Source organism: Lissotriton helveticus, chromosome 4_1 (genome assembly GCF_964261635.1).
Source record: "Lissotriton helveticus chromosome 4_1, aLisHel1.1, whole genome shotgun sequence".
Taxonomy (NCBI): Eukaryota; Metazoa; Chordata; class Amphibia; order Caudata; family Salamandridae; genus Lissotriton; species Lissotriton helveticus.
Genome location: NC_136063.1, coordinates 2,129,203,107 through 2,129,222,654, shown reverse-complemented (window position 1 = coordinate 2,129,222,654; position 19,548 = coordinate 2,129,203,107). Strand labels below are relative to the sequence as shown.

Sequence of the window (19,548 nt, the reverse complement as noted above, 5' to 3'; positions counted from 1 at the left end):
CCGGGGCCGACTGCCGGGCCTCCATGCGCGCCATGCGCCGAAGCCGAATCGTCTTCTTCGAACGAAACCTGGAACACGCCATACAGCTGGCTTCATCGTGGTCCGGCGACAGGCACTTGTTGCACACCGGGTGGACGTCGATGTGGGGATACTTCGATCCACACACGGGACACTTCTTGAACGGGCTCCGTTCCATGTTGTGTCGTCGAAGGTCTTGCTGCGTCGACAGGGCCTCGATCACCGAAGAGTCACGCGACTCCCCGGATGTCCAACTCGGAAACCGAGTCAGAACAGAACTGGGCGCCGAACGCAAACAATACAGACGGTTCGAAAAAGGCCTTCGGGCCTCGAAAAAGTTTATGTTGATTCCGAACTGGAGATAACGAAATTACATCCGAACCCAATGGCGGGAAAAAACAATCTGGGGATGGAGTCGATGCCCATGCGCACTGTAGTCCAGGGGAGGAGCCACCTATCTCGTGATACTTCGAAGACTTTTCCAGGACAACAATGTGCAATCATCCGGACCCAACACTAGGCGGCGATCTATGCTATAGATTTGAATTCAGCAGCCCACATGCCTCGAACATAATATTTGTATAAAAACAAAATTGGCCTGAGATCAGTCTGAGTGTGTGATATCATTTCTTGCCTGAGTGTGTACAATAAATGCTTAACACTACCCTCTGATAAAGCCTTACTGCTTGCCCTCACTATCACAAATAGAGAGTAAGGTATTACCTACTTCAGCCTCTGCCTACCTTTGGGAATCCACTAGACGTTGTGCACATAATACCTCACTTTGGTATATTATATACAGAGCAAGCTTCCTACACGCAGGATCTCAGGAAACTGAAGATGGGCCGGTAGGGCTGGGGCCAAGTTAGTTATTCTCTGCAGTATCCTCTGCTGGGCATCTTCCTTTGTCCTTCGTAGGTTGCAAGAGTCTGCCTTCTTCGTTCAGGGCTGCCTCCTAAATACTATATTTATGGAGCGTTTCAGGGGTCTCAAGGTCAGTTGCCAATGGCCTTAGGGTGACTACACTCTCGATTTGCTCACCCCACGTGGGGAAGCGGACACAATCCCTAATCTTGATTGGAGAATGCCTGCCATCTGCAAGATTGCGGGCAGTGAAGAGTGGGCTTCACCTCCCCTCCCTTACCTGGAGGGGAAGGAAGGGGGTGTTCAGCATAGGTGGGCACACCTTCTGGCTGCTCTAATTTTCCAGACGAAATGGGGTGAGGTAGGAAGGGGGTCTGCTCCTGATAGCAGGAGAGGCTGGGGGTTGTGTTACAAAGGCAGCAAGGCCTTTGAAGCTCCCCTGCCACAGATGGCTCTTCCTGACCTGGGGGAGGTGTGAACTTTGTTTCTGGACCAAGGGAGCGAAGGCTACCACCCCAGGGGTCTAGAAACATGTTTGGTGGTGGCAGGCTGGTGTTTACCAGTCAGGGAACCCACCAGAGACTGGTCGTTTTTCAGGGGGCATCTCTTAGATACCCTCCGAGTGCATTATATAATAAAACCCACACGGGCATCAGGGTGGGTTTATTATGCTGGGAGGTTTGCTACCAAACTTCCCAGGATTCAGCAGTATATCTATTTTGGTGCTCTGGAGTTCGTTATGACAAACTCCCAGACCATACACTCTTTCATGGCTTTACTGCACTTACAATGTCTAACAATGGACTTAGACACTGTAGGGATACAGTGCTCATTCAACCGTACCCTCACGAGTGGTATAGTGCACCCAGCTAGAGCGGAGTCTTACCTATATCATAGGCAGTGGGTTGCAGGCATGGCATACAAGCATGTGTGCCATGACGACTCTTCACTTTTCTCTGCACCAAAGCAACAGCCTGTGATGGCAGTGTGTGTGTTAAGGTACATGACCTCTAAGGTGAGGCACACTATGTACTGCAGCCCGTAGAGGCCTTTCCTGGTCACAGTGTCCTTGGGACGCATGGTACCTTTTATAAGGGACTTACACGTGGCCAGAAAGGAGCCAAAAGTGAGTACCAATGTACAGTTTTGGGAAAGAACACAGGCCCTAGGAACCTGATTGGCAGGTACCCAAGGCACATCAAGTCAAAGTGCATCAGAAATCTGGCAAAAAGTGTGTGTGTGTGGGGGGGGGGGAGGGGGGGGGCTGCTGCAACAGAAACCCAGCTTCCTACAAAAATGTTCAACCTTTTAAATATACTGCTCCCAGCCCATGGGGATGCCCAGGGACTACCTTAGGGGTGACTGATATGTATTAAAAAGACAGGTTTGGGAGAGGAGCCAAGATGGCGATCGGGATGGCTGCATAAACGCTCGGCTTCGTGAGCCCTCCCGCCCCGCACATACATCCTGGCGATTAACCTGAGCAGTCTTTGTTAATTCGAGTAGGGGAAGGAAAGCATTCACTTACCATCCGCTTCTGTGGCTCCACCGTGCAGTTGACCCGAAGAAATGTCCCCGGCTGTTTGGCGGCCTTCGGGGTGCTGAGACCGGGATCTCGAGTGAGGAGAGTGTCCGGCCGTGACTGCGACTCCAGCGGCCTTTGGTCGCGATGGGAAGCCACTCGGAGAGAACCTGAGATCCGCGAGCCGAAAGAAATGATACCAACCCGCTCCCAATAGCGGGTTGCCCCGCGAGAGGTGCGATATAGCTGGGCCGGAGAGAGTCCATGGTGCCCAGTTCCCCTTCGATGTGACGCCCGGTCATGTTAACAGCCCCCCCCCGGGAGCCGATGGGAGACTCCTGGAGAGCAGCAGGGAGCTTGTTTAGCCTTTTGGTGACTCTCTTTTCTGTTCCCTGCCCCGACTATTGAGATCTCGCTGTGGATCCTGCTGGTTCCGGGGGTTGGTCCCGATCCCGCGGTGAGGTGGAGGGGGAAGAGATCGCAACGGCTGAAATGGCGGATGCTGCCCTCTCGCGTACCCACCGTCCGGACAGAGAATCCGATGCACAAGAGAATCCCGGGGTTTGGCAGGGCGAGGAAAGACCCACACCCGGCAATATTTTGGCCGCATTAACAACTCTGCAGACTGCCCTGTCCCGGGGGGCCCGAGAATTGGGAAAAAAGGTGGCTGCCATTGTTGGCCCGCCATTTTGTAACGACATGGATCGCTCTCGAGAAGGCGCCGAGGTGTTTGTCTCTGATTCATTGACCTATTCCCCGGATGAGCCTACGTTCTTGGAGTTGCGGATAGGTGTGGTACATGAGCTGGCAGTGGATTCCCCTGTTGCACGTGTGACTGTTTCATCGGGGCCTCTCTCCGATCGGCGAGTGGAGGAACAGCATCGCTCCATGGTTTGGGCGGCCCCGGCGGAGTTTCGGAGCTTCCCTCATCGTGTGATCCCTTTTCCATGTTTGGCGGGACTGTGCTCTGACTCGAGACTGTTGGCGATGTCGATATTGTCGTATTCAGACTTTCGCCATGCATCATCTGCGAGATTTTGGTGGCTGGGATCCTATGGAGCAGCGATACTGCCTGATTCTCCCGGTGCATTCAGGCCCTTTGTGCTACTTTGCATCCCGTCTGAGGGACTGTTCAACGTTGGTATTATAGACAGAAGTGGCCAGGGGTGACTTTGATGGGGACATGGCGGGACTTATAGATGGTTGATGGTGATTTGAGGGGTGCTTAGCGGAGTTGTAATTGATCGCGCTATACGTGATTGCTGTTACTTGTACTTCTTCTACCGTTGCTGTTTAGACGATTTTGGATGCGGAGGTGGGAGGGGCCGGATGACCAGATTGAGGGCCCTTCTCCTGTCTTTTTTCTCTCTTTTTCCTTTCTGTATTTCGGGTCTCTTATTTAGGGCGACAGGCACGCTGCTGGGGGGGTAGGCCGTAGCCTTTTGCAGGGGTGCAGGGTTGGGGGATGGGATTGTTATTTTGTTCTCTCTTTGTCTCTATGGCCCTTTGCACTTTTCCTTTTTCGATGTCGTCATCTTCCATGTTTCCTATAGTGTGGTGCGCCTCGAGGGGCGGGACTAGATCGTCATGATTGCTCCGTGTTTATCACATTTATCCTGACTCTTATGCTCCCTCCCCCGTCACTCCCACTATGTGTACATCACTGGCGTAAAACTTTTTGCTTCCACTTTGCTGTACTGGGGCGTGTGTGACTGTGCGACATCGATTTCTTTTTCTTTTTTATTATTGTAAAATGAACCGTCTCAGATCCTTATTATTGTATGGTAATTTAAATTTTGTCATATCCTTGATGCTGCTCAACCTTCGACCTCCGAACCGCTGTATATTTGTACACTCTATTCCTCTTTGCCGATCTGATTAGCGGCCGGCCGGTTTGGTTGTAGGCCCATATTTGTATTTCCGTGCCATAACAATAAAGGTTTAAAAAAAAAAAAAAAAAAAAGACAGGTTTGGGCCTGGCAAAAGTTTTATTTTAAAATGCGCAAATAGGTCGCAATTGCACACCATTGTTTGTTTGTTTAATCATTATTTCTCAATGTGTTTCCATTTGGCGTGCAGACTGGGTTGAACGTGCCTCGCCTCGTTGCACGTGTGAAAATACGAAAAACAAACGGCAGCATTACACTATGCTGCCGGCCCAATCGCACAGCTTTGATGAGTCAATACACAGCTTTTTAATTTTTTCCATTTCAGCATGTTTATTCAACATTTATCCAATTTCTTAAACTTCATTTGCTTAATCACGATAACACTGTCCAGAAGCCCATATTGCTTCACATGAGGCGGTTGTGCCCATCCAGGCCTCTTACCACGTCACGAAAGGGCTTTAATTCATGTTTGCAGCTAAAAACTTATACCCAATGCATTTTGGGCTATTTTGGTGCCCTTCGTCAGGGGAAACTGTTCAAATGTGAAAATAACAAAAAGCCCATGTTAATCTACAATCTTTGAACACTGTAATGATTTTCCTTAAATACATTCAACTGCGATACAGACGATATATTGAACATGACACTGCCCAATTTCCACTAGATAATTACAAAAACAGAACAAAACCATTTCTATGTATATGCATAATATTCAGTCCATCACAAGAGTTTACCACAAGCGAAGACCACCCCCACTCCATCCTCGATGTTTAACCTGCCATTCTACCCGCATTGCTAAATAAACACTCGCTTAGTCTGATGTTCTTAAATAAACCTAATGATGCAGTTAACCGACACAATTGCTGTAAACTGAAATTCATTGCAAATTGACCGCGTGACATCTCTCAACAATCTCATCTCTCAAATTCAAATTAACATTTGAATGATCAAATTCTGGAAAACCCAAAAGGTGAATACTCCTGAGGACTTCCTGGCAGCAAAGAGTTGCTAATATGTACAGAAGAACTGAAGGTTACAGGTCCTGGCAGATCCAGTTATACACTCTGTATTTCATTGACAGACAGTGTTGGCGTGCTGCAGAAGACTTGTTCTGCTTTGAACTATAACCTGCTAACTAATATTGAATCAGAGCATTTCAATATTAAGATGCTGCAAAAGAAATTCAGGAGGAATTGGAAACAAGATTTGCATCGTCTTAGATGTTGAAAATGAGAAAGAGCGGAGCCAAAAATGTAGTGTTTTCACTTACCAAAACTGAAATGATATCATCAAGAGGTTGCATTCTCACTGATGTTATATTGTTGGTGGCTTCCACCACTTTCTCTCTGCCTTGGTTAATAAGATCCTAAAAGAAAAAGAAAACATTCAACATAAAAATAACTACTTCCTGTTTTTAATTACTAACATTGTACGGGCCATATTGTAATGACAAATTGTTTTGTGTTGATAGCATGATAAGACACATAACTAACAGATTATTCACTGAGACAAAGACAACACGAAACAACTTACAACTGCTGCTTTAAATTTGTTCCCCCAGTTTTAAGCCAAAGAATTAGTGAAAAATGAGTACCAAAAAGTGATCTGATCATGTGTCATGATAAATCCGAATGAGTTTTATGTGTAAAGAAAAAGCACAACAAAACAAAACATGACAGTGCAATTGGAGACGGGAAACACCAAGCACCCAAAGGAGGACAGAAGAAAATGCCATGAACAGGGGGAACCACATGACTCCGCCCTGACATCTTCCGCGGACGTGACGTCAGCAAGATCACATAAGCCTCACCCCGGCGCGCCAACGTCAGTTTTCTTCGGAGAACTTTTCCACGCCACAACGCGGAGCCATCACAAACAAAAACTGTGAGAATATAGGAACAGTGTGCGAAAAAAATCAGATAAGCAGAAATGGAAAAGCAAATGGTGAGGAACAGCACCATTCGGGAGAGTGCCAGGCACTGTGGCATCTAAAGTCATAGAAGGGAAGAGCAGAGCACATCTACTGTGAAGTAACCATGCAAGCAAATACGATATCCTCCCTAGGGGCAGAGAAGTATGTGAAAAATGTCACAGTCCATAAATAGTGAAGGACAACAAGGCCAGAACAGAAGAGTAACAGATTACCACAAGACAACTCCAGCAAGGAGAGGCGCATCCCCTGTAAGAGCTAAGGGCCGAGGCACAGCCAAGAGACCCCCAACTCAGAGGACTGCAGAGGAGTCAGAAATTTCAAGCAAGAAAAAGGGGAGAGCATGAGTAGGTCCCACATTGGAAGACCTGGGTGCAGGGACGCAGAAGTACTCAGGAACCCACCAACCAATCACCAGAAAGGAAGGAGTGGATCAAACAAACAGAACGAAGCATCCCACTAGGGAAGAAGTGAAAGAGGGCACTCGCAGAAGGCAAAATCACCCGGAGGAAAGAGAGTGCAGAAGACCAAGCTGAAGGTCCTCGCAGCCCGGGGAGGAAGGGAGGGTCGTGAAGGAATCTGCGGCTAGAATCGTCTCTACCAGATACATCGTTACCAAAGGTAAGTAACTCGTACATCTGATAGAGACTACTAGCCGCTGATTCCTTAACGTAGAACAGATACCCTAGCCATACCCAGAATGGGAGGAGGGCCTGTGAGAGAGCCTCCCAGTAGGATAAAAAACAGGGCCCCAGCAGGGGATGTGTAATAGGGACAAGAAGGGCGGACCAGCCCTCAACAAGCAGAAGGAAGCAAGGACGAGGCGAAGGGAGGCCAGGACACCCCAAGCCCAGCCAAGGTACCAGGGACATCCGCCAGAAAGCCCCGGAGGGACAGACACCGGCAGAGGAGTACCGAGGAAGAAAGAATCACCCCAAGGCTCCAAGGAGAAGAGGTAGAAATGGAGTAAAATACACAGTGAAGGGGACAGCCGAACCGTCCATAGCCTAGAGTCAGCGGACAAGTCAGAAACGGCTCCACAGTCAAGAAAGCCAGGCGTGAGAAGAAAGACATAGTCTCGCAAGGCTCCAGCAGAACAAGAGGCAGGGCGTCCCGAGACGGAGGAAACAAGGACGGCAAGGACGGAAAAGCAGTCCGCAAAAGAGAGCCCTGAGTAGAAGGGTGGAAGGAAAGGCAGACTGAGTCATGTGGAGGACGACGGTGGCGATGCTGGAGCAGCTGAGGCACCGGATCACCCGTGGCAGGATGCCCCCAAGCCCCCAAAAGAGAGTTGTGGAACGACGCTTTGAAAGGAAGAAACAGCTCCCGTCCACCAGAGCCCTGGTGGAGAACTTCCAAGAGATTATCCGTAGGGAATGGGGTGACTGGGTCACCCATTCGCAAAATGCCACGGCGGTAGAAATAGCCCGAACAAAGGCAACACTAGCCTCCGTAGGGCGCCGCGGGGGAGAAAGCAACTCCTCCATGGGCGACTGCTGCAAACTGAGCCGTCCGTCCCCAAGTCCAGCTAGAAAGGGTAGCGGCCAGCCCGGAATAGTGGGGGATCCACGGACGAGTGGGGAACCTGAGGAACCCCGGGAAAGGCGGAGAAGCCGGCAGAGTAACCAAGCGTGAGCTGCGGAAAAGAGGGTCAGAGGATTGAGGCTGCGGGGATGGCGAGGAGCCCTCCCTGGAAGACGCCGGTGAAAAAGCAACGATGTGGCGTCCTGTCTCCGAAGAGGAAGAGAGCAGGAGATGACAAACCTCCTGAGAAGAAGCAACCTCTGGAGACAAATCCGGGACCCGCCGGGGACTCCACGGAAGGCCTCGTGCGAGGCAAGGGATCCGCACACGTCTCAGGAGGGGCCAAAGAAGCCTGCAGAGCTGCAGCGTAGGCTTTCATCTGGGCCCTAGTCGCCCCGCAGCCGGGAAACGGCGGGTAGGATGGCGAATGGCAGGAGCGCACGTCCCGAGGGGAACCCACGCCCTCCGCCGAACGAGGGCAAGGCCTCGGAGACAAGCTGCAGGACCTACCAGCTGGCGAGCGACGCCCTTGGGTCCATGGCGCAGGGCGATCCAGCAGACAAAATTGGCAGTTCCTGGCTTCCGAGGTAGGGGACTTATGCTGGGACGATACCACCCCGCCCTGTTTGTTGCAGTACCACATGGCGGTGTTGTTGTCAGTGAACACCTGCACTACTTTCCCTTTGACAGAGGGAAGAAATGCCATTAGTGCAAGTCAGATCGCCCGAAGCTCCAGAAGGTTGATATGGAGCCTGGGCTCAGCCGGAGACTCTGATCTTCGCCTCTCCCATGTTGCCCCCATCTCAGGAGGGAAGCGACCATCACTACTGTGTGCTTCGGTTAGGGAAGGGACCCAATGCCGGTTCGTGAGCCATCCCTCCAGCTGCTGTGCAGTGCGCCCACTGGAACTTCAGGTCCCACTGCAAAGCCAGCATATGCCATCTGGCATGAGAGACCAGCAGGATGCAGGAGGCCAGGAGGCCCAGCAGCCTCAGGGTCATCCTGACCGAAAGCCAGGAAAGAGGCGAAAGATTGGAATCATAGCCTGAATATCCTGGACTCGCCGTTCTGGAGGATAGGCCAGAAGCTGCGTCGTATCTAGAACCGCTCTGATGAAGAGGAGGTTCTGAGAGGGAGTCAGGTGCGACTTCGGCACATTGATGGAGAACCCTAGCAAATGCAGGAGGTCGGCCGTAGTCTGGAGGTGGGAGACGACGGTCTGCCTTCAACAGCCAGTCGTTGAGATAGGGGAAGACTGGAACCCCTGATCTGCTCAGATGAGCTGCGATCACCGTCATCACTTTCGTGAACACCCGAGGGGCGCTGGTAAGGCCAAAGGGGAGCACGGTAAACTGAAAGTGCTTGCGAATCGCAGGTAACGCCGGTGGGCCGGCAAGACGGGAATGTGGAAATATGCGTCCTGCAAGTCCAACGCTACCATCCAGGCTCGAGAGCAGACAAGACCTGAGCCAGAGTTAGCATCTTGAACTTCTCCTTCTGGAGGAAGCGATTGACGTCCCTGAGGTCCAAGATAGGACGCAGGCCCTTGTCCTTGTCCTTATTGGGCACCAGAAAGTAGTGGGAATAACAACCACGTCCTACTTCTGGCACCGGAACGCGCTTGATGGCCCCCTTGGCCAAGAGGGTCACAACTTCTATTGAAGACGTGCTAAATTATTGCCCCAACATGTGGTGGTACTGGGGTGGCATGGCTGGAGGGGTAGTCTCGAAGGGGAGGGAGTAGCCCCTTCAGACTATTTGTAAATCCCATTTGTCCGAATTGATGGTGCCCCAGTGGGGGAGGTGATGGCGTATCCTGCCACCCACTGGCGTTTGATGGGCCTGAAAGACAACTAGGAATGTTTTGGGGCAGTGGTGGCTGGGGTCGAAGTGGACTGACCCGCCCGCTGGCCCCCTGACCCGCCTCTGCGGGTCCCATGCCTGCGGCCGTGATGAGACTGCTGGGGCCTGTGGCTCTGAAGGGAACGTTTATGGGCGCCCCTTCCTTAAAACGCTCCAACGCACCATCTGCCTTAGTGCCAAAAAGGCAAATGCCATGGAAGGGCATGTCCATCACGGTGTTCTGTTCATCCTCCGAGAAGCCATTAGTCCTCAGCCAGGCGTAGCGCCACTGTCGTGGAAATCGCTCTGCCTAGCAAGTCGGCGGTGTCAAGGTTACATCGTATTATGAACTTCGTGGCATCTCTCCCATCAGCAATAGCCTGAGAGAGCACTGTCTGCGCCTCCTCCGGTTACTGAGGCAGCACTTGCACCACCGTATCCCACACAGAGTGGGAATAACGGCCCAAGAGGCATGCACTGTTCACAGACCGCAGCCCTGAACTGGCGGAAGAAAAAATCTTCTTACCAAACTGTTCCAGTCTCTTGATTCCCTATCCGGGGGTGCAGTAGGGAATGCGCTCTGGGACGTGGAGGCTTGGACAACCAAGCTCTTAGGGGTGCGGTGTTGGGTGAGGAAAAGGGGGTCGCCCAGGGCGGGGCGATGGCGTTGTGCCATGTTCCTATCGACAGGAACCCCTGTGTTAGGCCTGGACCAGGTGCCCAAAAGAACGTCAGTAAGTGCCTCATTAAAAGGCAGCAGTGGCTCCGCAGAGGTAGCCGCCGGCAGAAGCACTTCTGTCAGGAGGTTAGTCCTGACGGCCACTGTAGGGAGTTGGAGGTAGAGGGCCTCAGCCGCCCTACCCAACACCACTGCGTAACTTGCACCCTCCTCTGTAGCCACGGTAGGAGGAGTGAGCATGCTAAGGTCAGGAGAGGTGTCCAGGCTACTGGCATCTCCCAGTTCCTCTGCCCAGTCCGGGTCATACTCGCACTGAGCTGTAAGAGGGTCCTCAGACCCCTCCCAGTCCTCCCCTTCCTCCGGAGGCTGATGAACAGGCCTAAAATAAGGAGGCTGGACATAGGGGTAGAAAGGCCCCATCGGCATTGGAATCGGTGTCGAGCAACGCCACTCAGGCTCCGTGTCCACATCGGGGCTGTAACTGGAGGCGACGTCGTCCGCTGCCATGGGCGACATCGGAGGTGGTACTGGAGGGGTCGACGTTGGTGGAGGTGTCACGAGGTTAACTGGCATCGACCGGGATCCAGGCCTTGGGGGGCCGTACGGTGCTGGGGCCGGAGCAGACAGCGGAGACTGAGCCACCGACAGTGAAGGGCGAGGACCCAAAGTCGTGCCTGCGGGGCCCGAAGGCGTGCCGGGGGCGCCCGATGGCTCAAAGAGGCAGGCCATGACTGACAGAAATTCCTGCAGCTGGGCAGGAGTCGCCGACGGACCCGGGAAGGTCGGGTAGGCCGTCTGCGACACCGTAGGCTCCGTTGTAGCCGCGGGTTGGCACCACCTGCACCCTTAGTCACAACGGGCGAGGGGAAGTCGGTGAGCGATGACGCTTCTTAGACTTCTTGTGATGCTTCGTCTTACCTGACCCCGATTGCGAAGACTTCGATCCTGACGAACGATAGTGAGGGCTACGCGACCGGTCCCTCGACCTCCCACAGGACCGGGACCTCTAGCTGTGCAGAGCCGACTGCCGGATTTCAAGCAACTTTCGGGACCGCTCCCGCAAAGTCGTCGGCGCCATGGCCCGGCACGACTTGGGGTCCTGGTCGTGCTCCAGGAAGTAGACACACACCCGGTGCGGGTCCATCACCGACATCATACCATGCAAACATGTGCAGCGAGGCCCACGTAGCTGCCTGACAGATGTCTTGCAAGGGGACTCCTCGACCCAGGGCAGTCGTAGCTGCCTTGGCCCGAGTGGAATGGGCGCGCAGCCAAACAGGAGACTCCTTTTACGCCAAGGAGTAGCAAACCTTGATGCACAAGACGACCGACCCACCGAGAGATGGCCCGCTTGTGCACCGCCCGTCCCTTCTTTGCGCCCAACTTCCAACAAAGAGCTGGTCGTCCACCCGGAACTGGCGTGTGCGGTCCAGATAGAATGAGAGCGCACGTTTTGGGTCCAGACGGTGGAGCCTCTCTTCCTCCTTCGAGGGATGCGGAGGTGGATAGAAGGTGGGCTAGGTGATGGACTGCCCGATGTGAAAGGCTGTGACTACCTTGGGCAGGAAAGAAGGACAAGTCCTTAAAACCACCTTGTCTGGATGGACAGAGGGGAAAGGAGGTTTAGAAGATAGAGCCTGGAGCTCACTCACTCTCCTGGTAGAGGTGATGGCAACCAGGAATGCAGTCTTAAGAGTCAGAAGACGAAGAGGGCAGTTATGAAGTGGCTCAAAATGAGCGCACATTAGATATGTTAGAACAAGATTTAAGCCCCACTGAGGCATCACAAAGGGAACAGGGGGGGGGGGAACATGTGCGTGATGCCTTTCAAGAATCTATTAACAGGGGATTTGAAAAGAGAAGGCTGATCAGGAAGCCTTAAGAAGGCTGAAATGGCCGAGAGGTAGCCCTTGACAGTGCCCAGAGCCGAGCCCTGCTGGGCAAGAGAAAGAAGGAAGAGGAGAACCTCCGAAAAGGGGGCGGAGAGTGGATCTACAACCTTTGATGTGCACCATGCCACAAATTTGTTCCACCTGCAGGCGTATACCGTTTTTGTGGAGGGACGCCTGGCTGCCAGAATCACATTGTAAACTTCAGGAGGCAAGTCAAATGGCCTCAACTGCCGCCACTCAATCTCCACACATGTAGGTGGAGACTGGACAGGTTCGGGTGGAGGACCGTCCCCTGCTGCTGAGACAGAAGGTCCTCCTGAAGAGGCAGACGAATCGGGGGATCGACTGACATGATGATTAGCTCGGTATACGAGTATCTTCGTGCCCAGTCGCGAGCCACAAGGATGACTTGGGCCCGGTCTCGCCTGATCTTCTTCAGCACTCTGGGCAGAAGTGGTATAGGCGGAAAGGCGTACAACAAACCGCAGCTCCACTCGTGACGACAAGCGTCGCCGAGCGAGGGCCGCCTTGGAAATTCCAACACACAGAACTGATGACATTGCACGTTCTCTTATGGCAAATAGATCTAACCAAGGCTCTCCCCACTGCTGAAAGAGACCTTGCGCCACGTCCGAGTTCAGACGCCATTCGTGATCCATCATGCACCGGCGGCTGAGTTAGTCTGCCCTGGCGTTCAGGGAACCTGCCAGGTGTTGAACCACCAGGGTGATGCCCTGGTGTTCCAGTCATTGCCATAGGCGCAGAGCCTCCTGGCAAAGGGTCCACAACCCCAGCCCGCCCTGTTTGTTGCAGTACCACACGGCGGTGGTGTTGTCTGAACACCTGCACTACCCTTCCCCGGACAGAGGGAAGGAATGCCTTTAGTGCAAGTTGGATCGCCCGCAGCTCCAGAAGGTTGATATGGAGCCAGGACTCCGCCTCTCCCATGTGGTCCCCCCATCCCAGGAGGGACATACCAGTCACCAGTACGTGCTCCGGTTGGGGTAGGGAGAGAGATCTGCCGCTGACCCAATCGCGGTTCGTGAGCCACCACTGCAACTGACTCGTAGTGCCCTCCGATATCAGGACGTGGTCGGACAGCTCGCCGTGATGCTGTGCCCAATGAAACTTCAGGTCCCACTGCAGAGCCCGCATCCGCCACCTGGCGTAATGCACCAGAAGGACGCAGGAGGCCATCAGCCCCAGGAGCCGCAGCGTCAACCTAACAGACTCGGGTAAAGGCTGAAAGATCAGAATCAGAGCCTGAATATCCCAAACACGCTGCTCGGGGGGAAAAACCCGAAACTGTGAAGAGTCCAGAACCGCTCCGATGAAAAGGAGCTTCTGAGAGGGACACAGCTGTGACTTCGGCACGTTGATGGAGAACCCCAGCGAGTGCAGGTCAGCCGTAGTCTGGAGGTGGGAGACGACTGTTTGGGGCGAGCCTTCAACAACCAATCATCGAGATAGAGGAAGACTGAAACCACTGATCTGCGCAGATGAGCTGCGAACATCGCCATCACTTTCGTTAACACCCGAGGGGTGCTGGTCAGGCCGAATGGGAGCACAGTAAACAAAGTGCTCGTGGCCTACCGTGAACCGCAGGTAGCGCCGGTGGGCTGGCAAGACAGGAATGTGGAAATACGCATCCTGCAAGTTCAACGCTACTATCCAGTCTCCTGGGTCCAGCACAGCTAGGACCTGAGCCAAAGTCAGCATCTTAAACTTCTCCTTCCGGAGTTAGCCGTTGACGCTCCGTAGGTCCAAGATAGGGCGTAGGCCTCCTTTGCCCTTCTTGGGTACCAGAAAGTAGTGGGAATAGCAACCACGTCCTACTTCTGTCCCAGGAACGTGCTCGATGGCACCCTTGGCCGTAACTTCCTCCTGCAGAAATCGCAAGTGATCCCCCGACATGCGGTGGTACTGCGGTGGCATGGCGGGAGGGGTCACCTCGAAGGGGAGGGAGTAACCCCTTCGGACGATTTGCAGCACCCACGTGTCCGACTTGATGGTACGCCAGTGGGGGGAGGTGATGGCGGACCCTGCCCCCCCCACTGGCGTTGAATGGGCCTGAAATGCTGGACTAGGAAGGCTTAGAGGCAGATGCTGCAGGGGTGGGTGTGGACTGACCCTGCCGGTGTCTCCCAGTACCGCCACGGCGGTAACCACGTCCGCGACCGAGTTGAGCCTGGGTCTGCGGCCTGTGGCTGGCTGGACGTGAGGGGGCGCCCCTTCCTTGGCCATGAAATGAGCGAAAAGCGGAAGTTTGCTGGCGTTGGCCTAGGCCCAAGGACTTGGCCGTAGCCCTGGAGTCCTGTCCGCTTTGTCGCCAAAAAGGCGACGTCCATCAAAGGGCATGTCCATGAGGGTAGCCTGGACATCCCCTGAAAAGTTGGCGGACCTCAGCAAGGCGTCATTGCAATCGCCCTACCCAGCGAGTCCGTGGTGTTAAGTCCACACCGGATCGAGAAGCGTGCTGCATCCCGCCCTTCCGCCAGGGATTGGGCGAACCGTTCCCGGGCCTCCTCCGGGCACTGTGGCAGTACCTCCGCAACCATATCTCACAGAGAGTGGGTGTAACGGCCCAAAAGGCAGGCGGTGTTGACAGACCGCAGCCCAAAACTCAGGGAGGAGAACAGTTTCTTTCCAAACTGATCATACCTTTTGGATTCCCGATCCGGAGGAGTGGTCGGGAATGCGGTCTGGGACGTAAAGGCCTGGATGGCCAGGCTCTCAGGGGTGGGGTGAACGGACAGAAAGCAGGGGTCGCCCGGAGCCGTCGGGTAACGTTCCAATCCACAGGGAGGCCTGAGAAGGGCTTGGACCAGGTGCCCATCAGAACGTCGGTGAGGGATTCGATAAATGGCAGTAGAGTCTCCGAGGAGCTTGCCTGTGGTTTTAGCACCTCAGTGAGGAGGTTAGTCTTCATGGCCGCGACAGGGAGCTCAAGAGCCAAGGCCTTGGCCGCCCTGTTCAACACCACGCTGTAAGCAGCCCCCTCCTCTGAAGCCACGGAGGGAGGAGAGATGAATCCAGTGTCGGGCAAAGTGTCCAGACCACTGTCCTCCCCTAGCTCTTCTGCCCAGTCCTGGCTCAACTGGCACTGCAGTGCCAGAGGGACCTCAAACTCCACCCAGTCCCCCTCGTCATCCATCTCCTAATAGTCAGTAAAAATGATGGAGCCGGGTCGTAGGTGAAGGCCTCAACCATCGCGTTGGCGACGGTCCGACGCCGGATCCGGACTGAAACCGGGGAAGACGTCGTCCGGAGATTGCGCCGGGAGCGACACCCTCAGGGTCGGCACCAGCGGAGGAGTCGTAAGATCGACTGGCGACGCCCCGATCCAGGCCTGGATCCTTGGGGGCGTTGTGGCGTCGGGACCGGAGTCGACGACGGCGCTGGGGCCGAAGCACCCGACGGCACCAGGGCCGAAGCATCCGACGGCGCCGGGGCCGGGGCCACCAGCCCGCTAGGGCTCCTAGTCGGACCCTCAGGGCCCGAAGGCGCCTCGGCAGGTTCCGAAGGAGGGAAGTGCGACCGCATGGCCATGAGGAAAGCACCTATCACCTCCGGCGTCGCGTGCAGCCCAGGGACCGGTGGGTATGAAGCTGGACGCGGCGCCTGCGGCTCTGACGGAGCCGCAGGGGCGCTGTCGCCCGAACCCCCGGCCGCACCGCGTGAGCGTCGGGGGGAGTCGGAAGAGCGATGACGCCTCTTCGACTTCTTTTTCGAATGCCTTGACTTACCGGAGGACTTTGAGCCCGACGAGTGGAGGTGACTCATCAAGCGGCGATGACTGCGGCTCCGCGACCGGGCCCTCGACTTCTTCCGCGACCTCGAGCGGTGCGGAGCTGACTGCCAGAGCTCTAGTATCTTATGGGACCGCTCCCGTCTAGCCTTCGAGGACAAGGCCCGGCAGTCAGGGCACTTCCCTATCTGCTCCGCGAGTCGAAGGTCGACTCGAAAAGTGATCAAAAGAGATCAAAAAGTTGGTCAAAAAATGACTAAGAGTACTGCTCTTCCCAGATCTGCGCTTGCTGGCGCAGGAAAAAGAACTGACGTCAGCGCGCGAGGGCGACGTCTAAGTACTCCGACTGTAGGAGAGTGGGGTCTGCAATCCTATGGTGTGATTCTGGGCAATTCACTTAATCTCCCCGTGCCTAAAAAACATGCAAGTGTGTCCTCATGTAACGTAACTGGTGCTATGTAAAGCGCTCTGATAACTGATTCGGTTCGGTTCTAGTTCGCGCTATATAAAACTCCCCAAAAAAAAAAAATATGGTCACCCTAGATTTTTGCTTTTTGCTTCACTGGCTTACGACTTTCCCTGGCTGTGGGCCTGCTAATCAGACCCACAGCCTAGCTGTTCTCTCTCTACATTGACAACCATGTACTTTAAGTGCATTTACCAATTGGTACTGGGCCACCTTATCAGTCCCTGTACAGTATACCTTAGGTATCCAGGGCATAGGTGTACCCAGGGCCTACCAGGGGCTGAAGCATGTATTCTTCCACCCCTGGCTGGCCATCTAAAATAGACACAACGGGCTGCACGACAGCTGGGGCAAGGTGGTGTAATGAACATGCTACTTACCAGTATGCATCTGTTCTTGGCATGTAGGGCTGCTAACATTCATATCTTTTGCATAGATCGCCGCCTAGTGTTGGGTCCGGATGATCGCACATTGTTGTCCTGGAAGAGTCTTCGAAGTATCCTGAGATAGGTGGCTCCTCCCCTGGACTACAGTGCGCATGGGCATCGGCTCCATCCCCAGATTGTTTTAGCCATTGTGGCAGAGATGGAGTGAAAAGTGTAAAGGATGTCCATGCTAATGATTGAATGCAAGAGTATATCTGCAGCTGCGACAGGCACCGGGGAGGAGGGTGGGCGATATGAATGTTAGCAGCCCTACATGCCAAGAACAGATGCATACTGGTAAGTAGCATGTTCAGTTCGAGGCATGTGGGCTGCTAAATTCATATCTTTTGCATAGAATATATAGCAGTCCCTCCATTAGCGGCGGTTGCCCGTGCCAGCTGCAGAAACCTGAAAAAGTGTCTTGAGAACAGCCTGTCCTACAGCTGCTTGCTGCTTGGAATGCACATCAACACAGTAGTGTTTTGTAAAGGTGTGCGGTGTAACCCATGTGGCTGCTCTGCAAATGTCTTCCAAAGGAATGTTCCCCAGGAAAGCCATGGATGCCCCCAACTTGCGTGTGGAGTGCGCCCTTGGGGGTATTGTTAAAGTACGCTTAGCCTTTTGATAATAGATTTGAATGCACTTAACAATCCATCTGGCTATTCCTGCTTTGGAAATAGGGTTGCCTTTGTGCTGCGGCGAGAAGGCAACAAAAAGTTGTTTTGTCTTCCTAAAGTGTTGTGTTCTGTCGATATAGTACATCAACGCCCTCCTAACATCCAAAGGGTGGAGCATTCTTTCCGCTACTGTTTGTGGGTTTTTGAAGAATGCGGGCAGGTCAATAGTTTGTTTGAGATGAAACTGTGACACCACCTTCGGAAGGAATTTGGGGTTAGTGCGTAGTACTACCCTATTTGGATGGATTTGTATGAATGGCTCTTGGATCGTGAGCGCTTGCAGCTCACTGACACGTCTCAGTGACGTAATAGCAATAAGAAAAGCCACTTTCCACGTTAGGAACTGGAGTTCACATGAGTGCAGTGGCTCAAAAGGTGGGCCCATCAGTCTGGTGAGGACCACATTGAGGTTCCACACCGGAGCTGGCGGTGTTCTTGGGGGAATGACTCGTTTCAGACCCTCTAGGAAGGCTTTAATGGCAGGCACCCTGAAGACAGAGAGATGCTGCCTGTTCTGAAGATAAGCCGCTATGGCGGATAGATGGATCCGAATGGAAGTATACGCTAAATTGCACTTGTAAAGATGTAGCAGATAGCAAATGATGTTAGGGATAGAAGCATCTAGCGGGTTTATGTTATTGGCTGTACAGTGAATGACGAAACGCTTCCATTTTGCGGCATAGCATGCTCTGGTAGTGGGCTTTCTTGCCTCTTTGATGATGTCCATGCATTCTGGAGGTAAGTGAAGGTAGCCAAACTCTAGGACTTCAGGAGCCAGATCGCCAGGTTGAGCTGTTGCGGATCTGGATGCTGAATGTCGCCATGGTTCTGCGTCAAGAGCCTGGGTGTTAATCGCAGCCTTTGATGCGGCACCACTGAGAGTTCCAGAAACGTGGTGTACCATGGTTGGCGTGCCCACGTTGGAGCAACTAGGATGAGTGTCATCGAGTGCTGCCTTAGCTTTCTTGCCACCAGCGGTATGAGAGGTGCTGGGGGAAAAGCGTACGCAAATTTGCCTGACCAGTTCATCCATATCGCATTCCCCTGCGACTGTGGGTGAGGGAACCTGGCGGCAAAGTTTTGGCATTTTGCGTTTTCCCTTGTGGCAAACAGGTCTATCTCTGGATGACCCCACTGCTGGAAGTACGGGCGGAGTACTGATGGATGTAACTCCCACTCGTGCATCTGATGGCTGTATCTGCTGAGCAGATCCGCCATCTGATTGTCCTTGCCCGGGAGGTGTTCTGCCATGAGGAACATGTTCCTTTGAATGGCCCACTTCCACATGCTCTGAGCCAGATGAGACAGCTGTGGCGAGTGGGTGCCTCCCTGCTTTTGAATGTAGTACATCGCTTTCATGTTGTCCGTCCGGACCAACACTACCTTGTTGCACAGATGTACATTGAAGGACTTGAGCGCCATGAAGATTGCCATCAGTTCTAGATAGTTGATGTGCATCTTCTGTTGCTGCGTCGTCCATAGTCCCTGCACTGTGTAATTGAGCACATGAGCTCCCCATCCGTGGAGAGATGCGTCCGTTGTCAAGATAATCTGTGGCACTGGCTCCTGGAACGGTCGGCCCTTGCAAAGGTTGTGTCGATTCCACCAATGCAGAGAGTTGTATGCCCGACCGGTAACCAACACTAGGTCTGTCATTTGTCCCCGAGCCTGTGTCCACTGATTTGCCAAACATTCTTGGAGCGGACGCATATGCAACCTCGCGTGAGGGACTATGAAGATGCAGGAGGCCATCATGCCTATCAACTGCATGAACACTCTCGCTGGAAGCGAGTGTTGCGCCCTGAACTTTTGGATTAGAGACTGTATGCTGTCTATCCTGACCTTGTTTGGCTGAGCCATAGCAGTCAGGGTATTTATTGTCGCACCCAGAAACTGCCGCACATGTGCTGGTTGAAGGTGCGACTTTGGGTAGTTCAACGAGAAGCCCAGACTGTGAAGGAGGTGAATGGTGGTCGACATGTCCGCGGCGCACTGTTGTTCCGACTTTGCCTGAACAAGCCAGTCGTCCAGGTAGGGGTAGACATGTATGTTCTGCCTCCTGAGGTGCGCCG

At 53.6% G+C, this 19,548-nt stretch overlaps 1 protein-coding gene across 1 annotated transcript in view; it reads right to left on the bottom strand.

Annotated features, from left to right (window-relative positions):
• Window positions 1-19,548, bottom strand: part of ATRX (ATRX chromatin remodeler) — a 1,815,989-nt gene that overhangs the window by 147,185 nt on the left and 1,649,256 nt on the right. Inside the window, exon 35 of the mRNA XM_078688830.1 lies at window positions 5,564-5,659. Coding sequence (XP_078544956.1) covers window positions 5,564-5,659 — 96 coding nt within the window. The remainder of the gene's footprint in view (window positions 1-5,563; window positions 5,660-19,548) is intronic.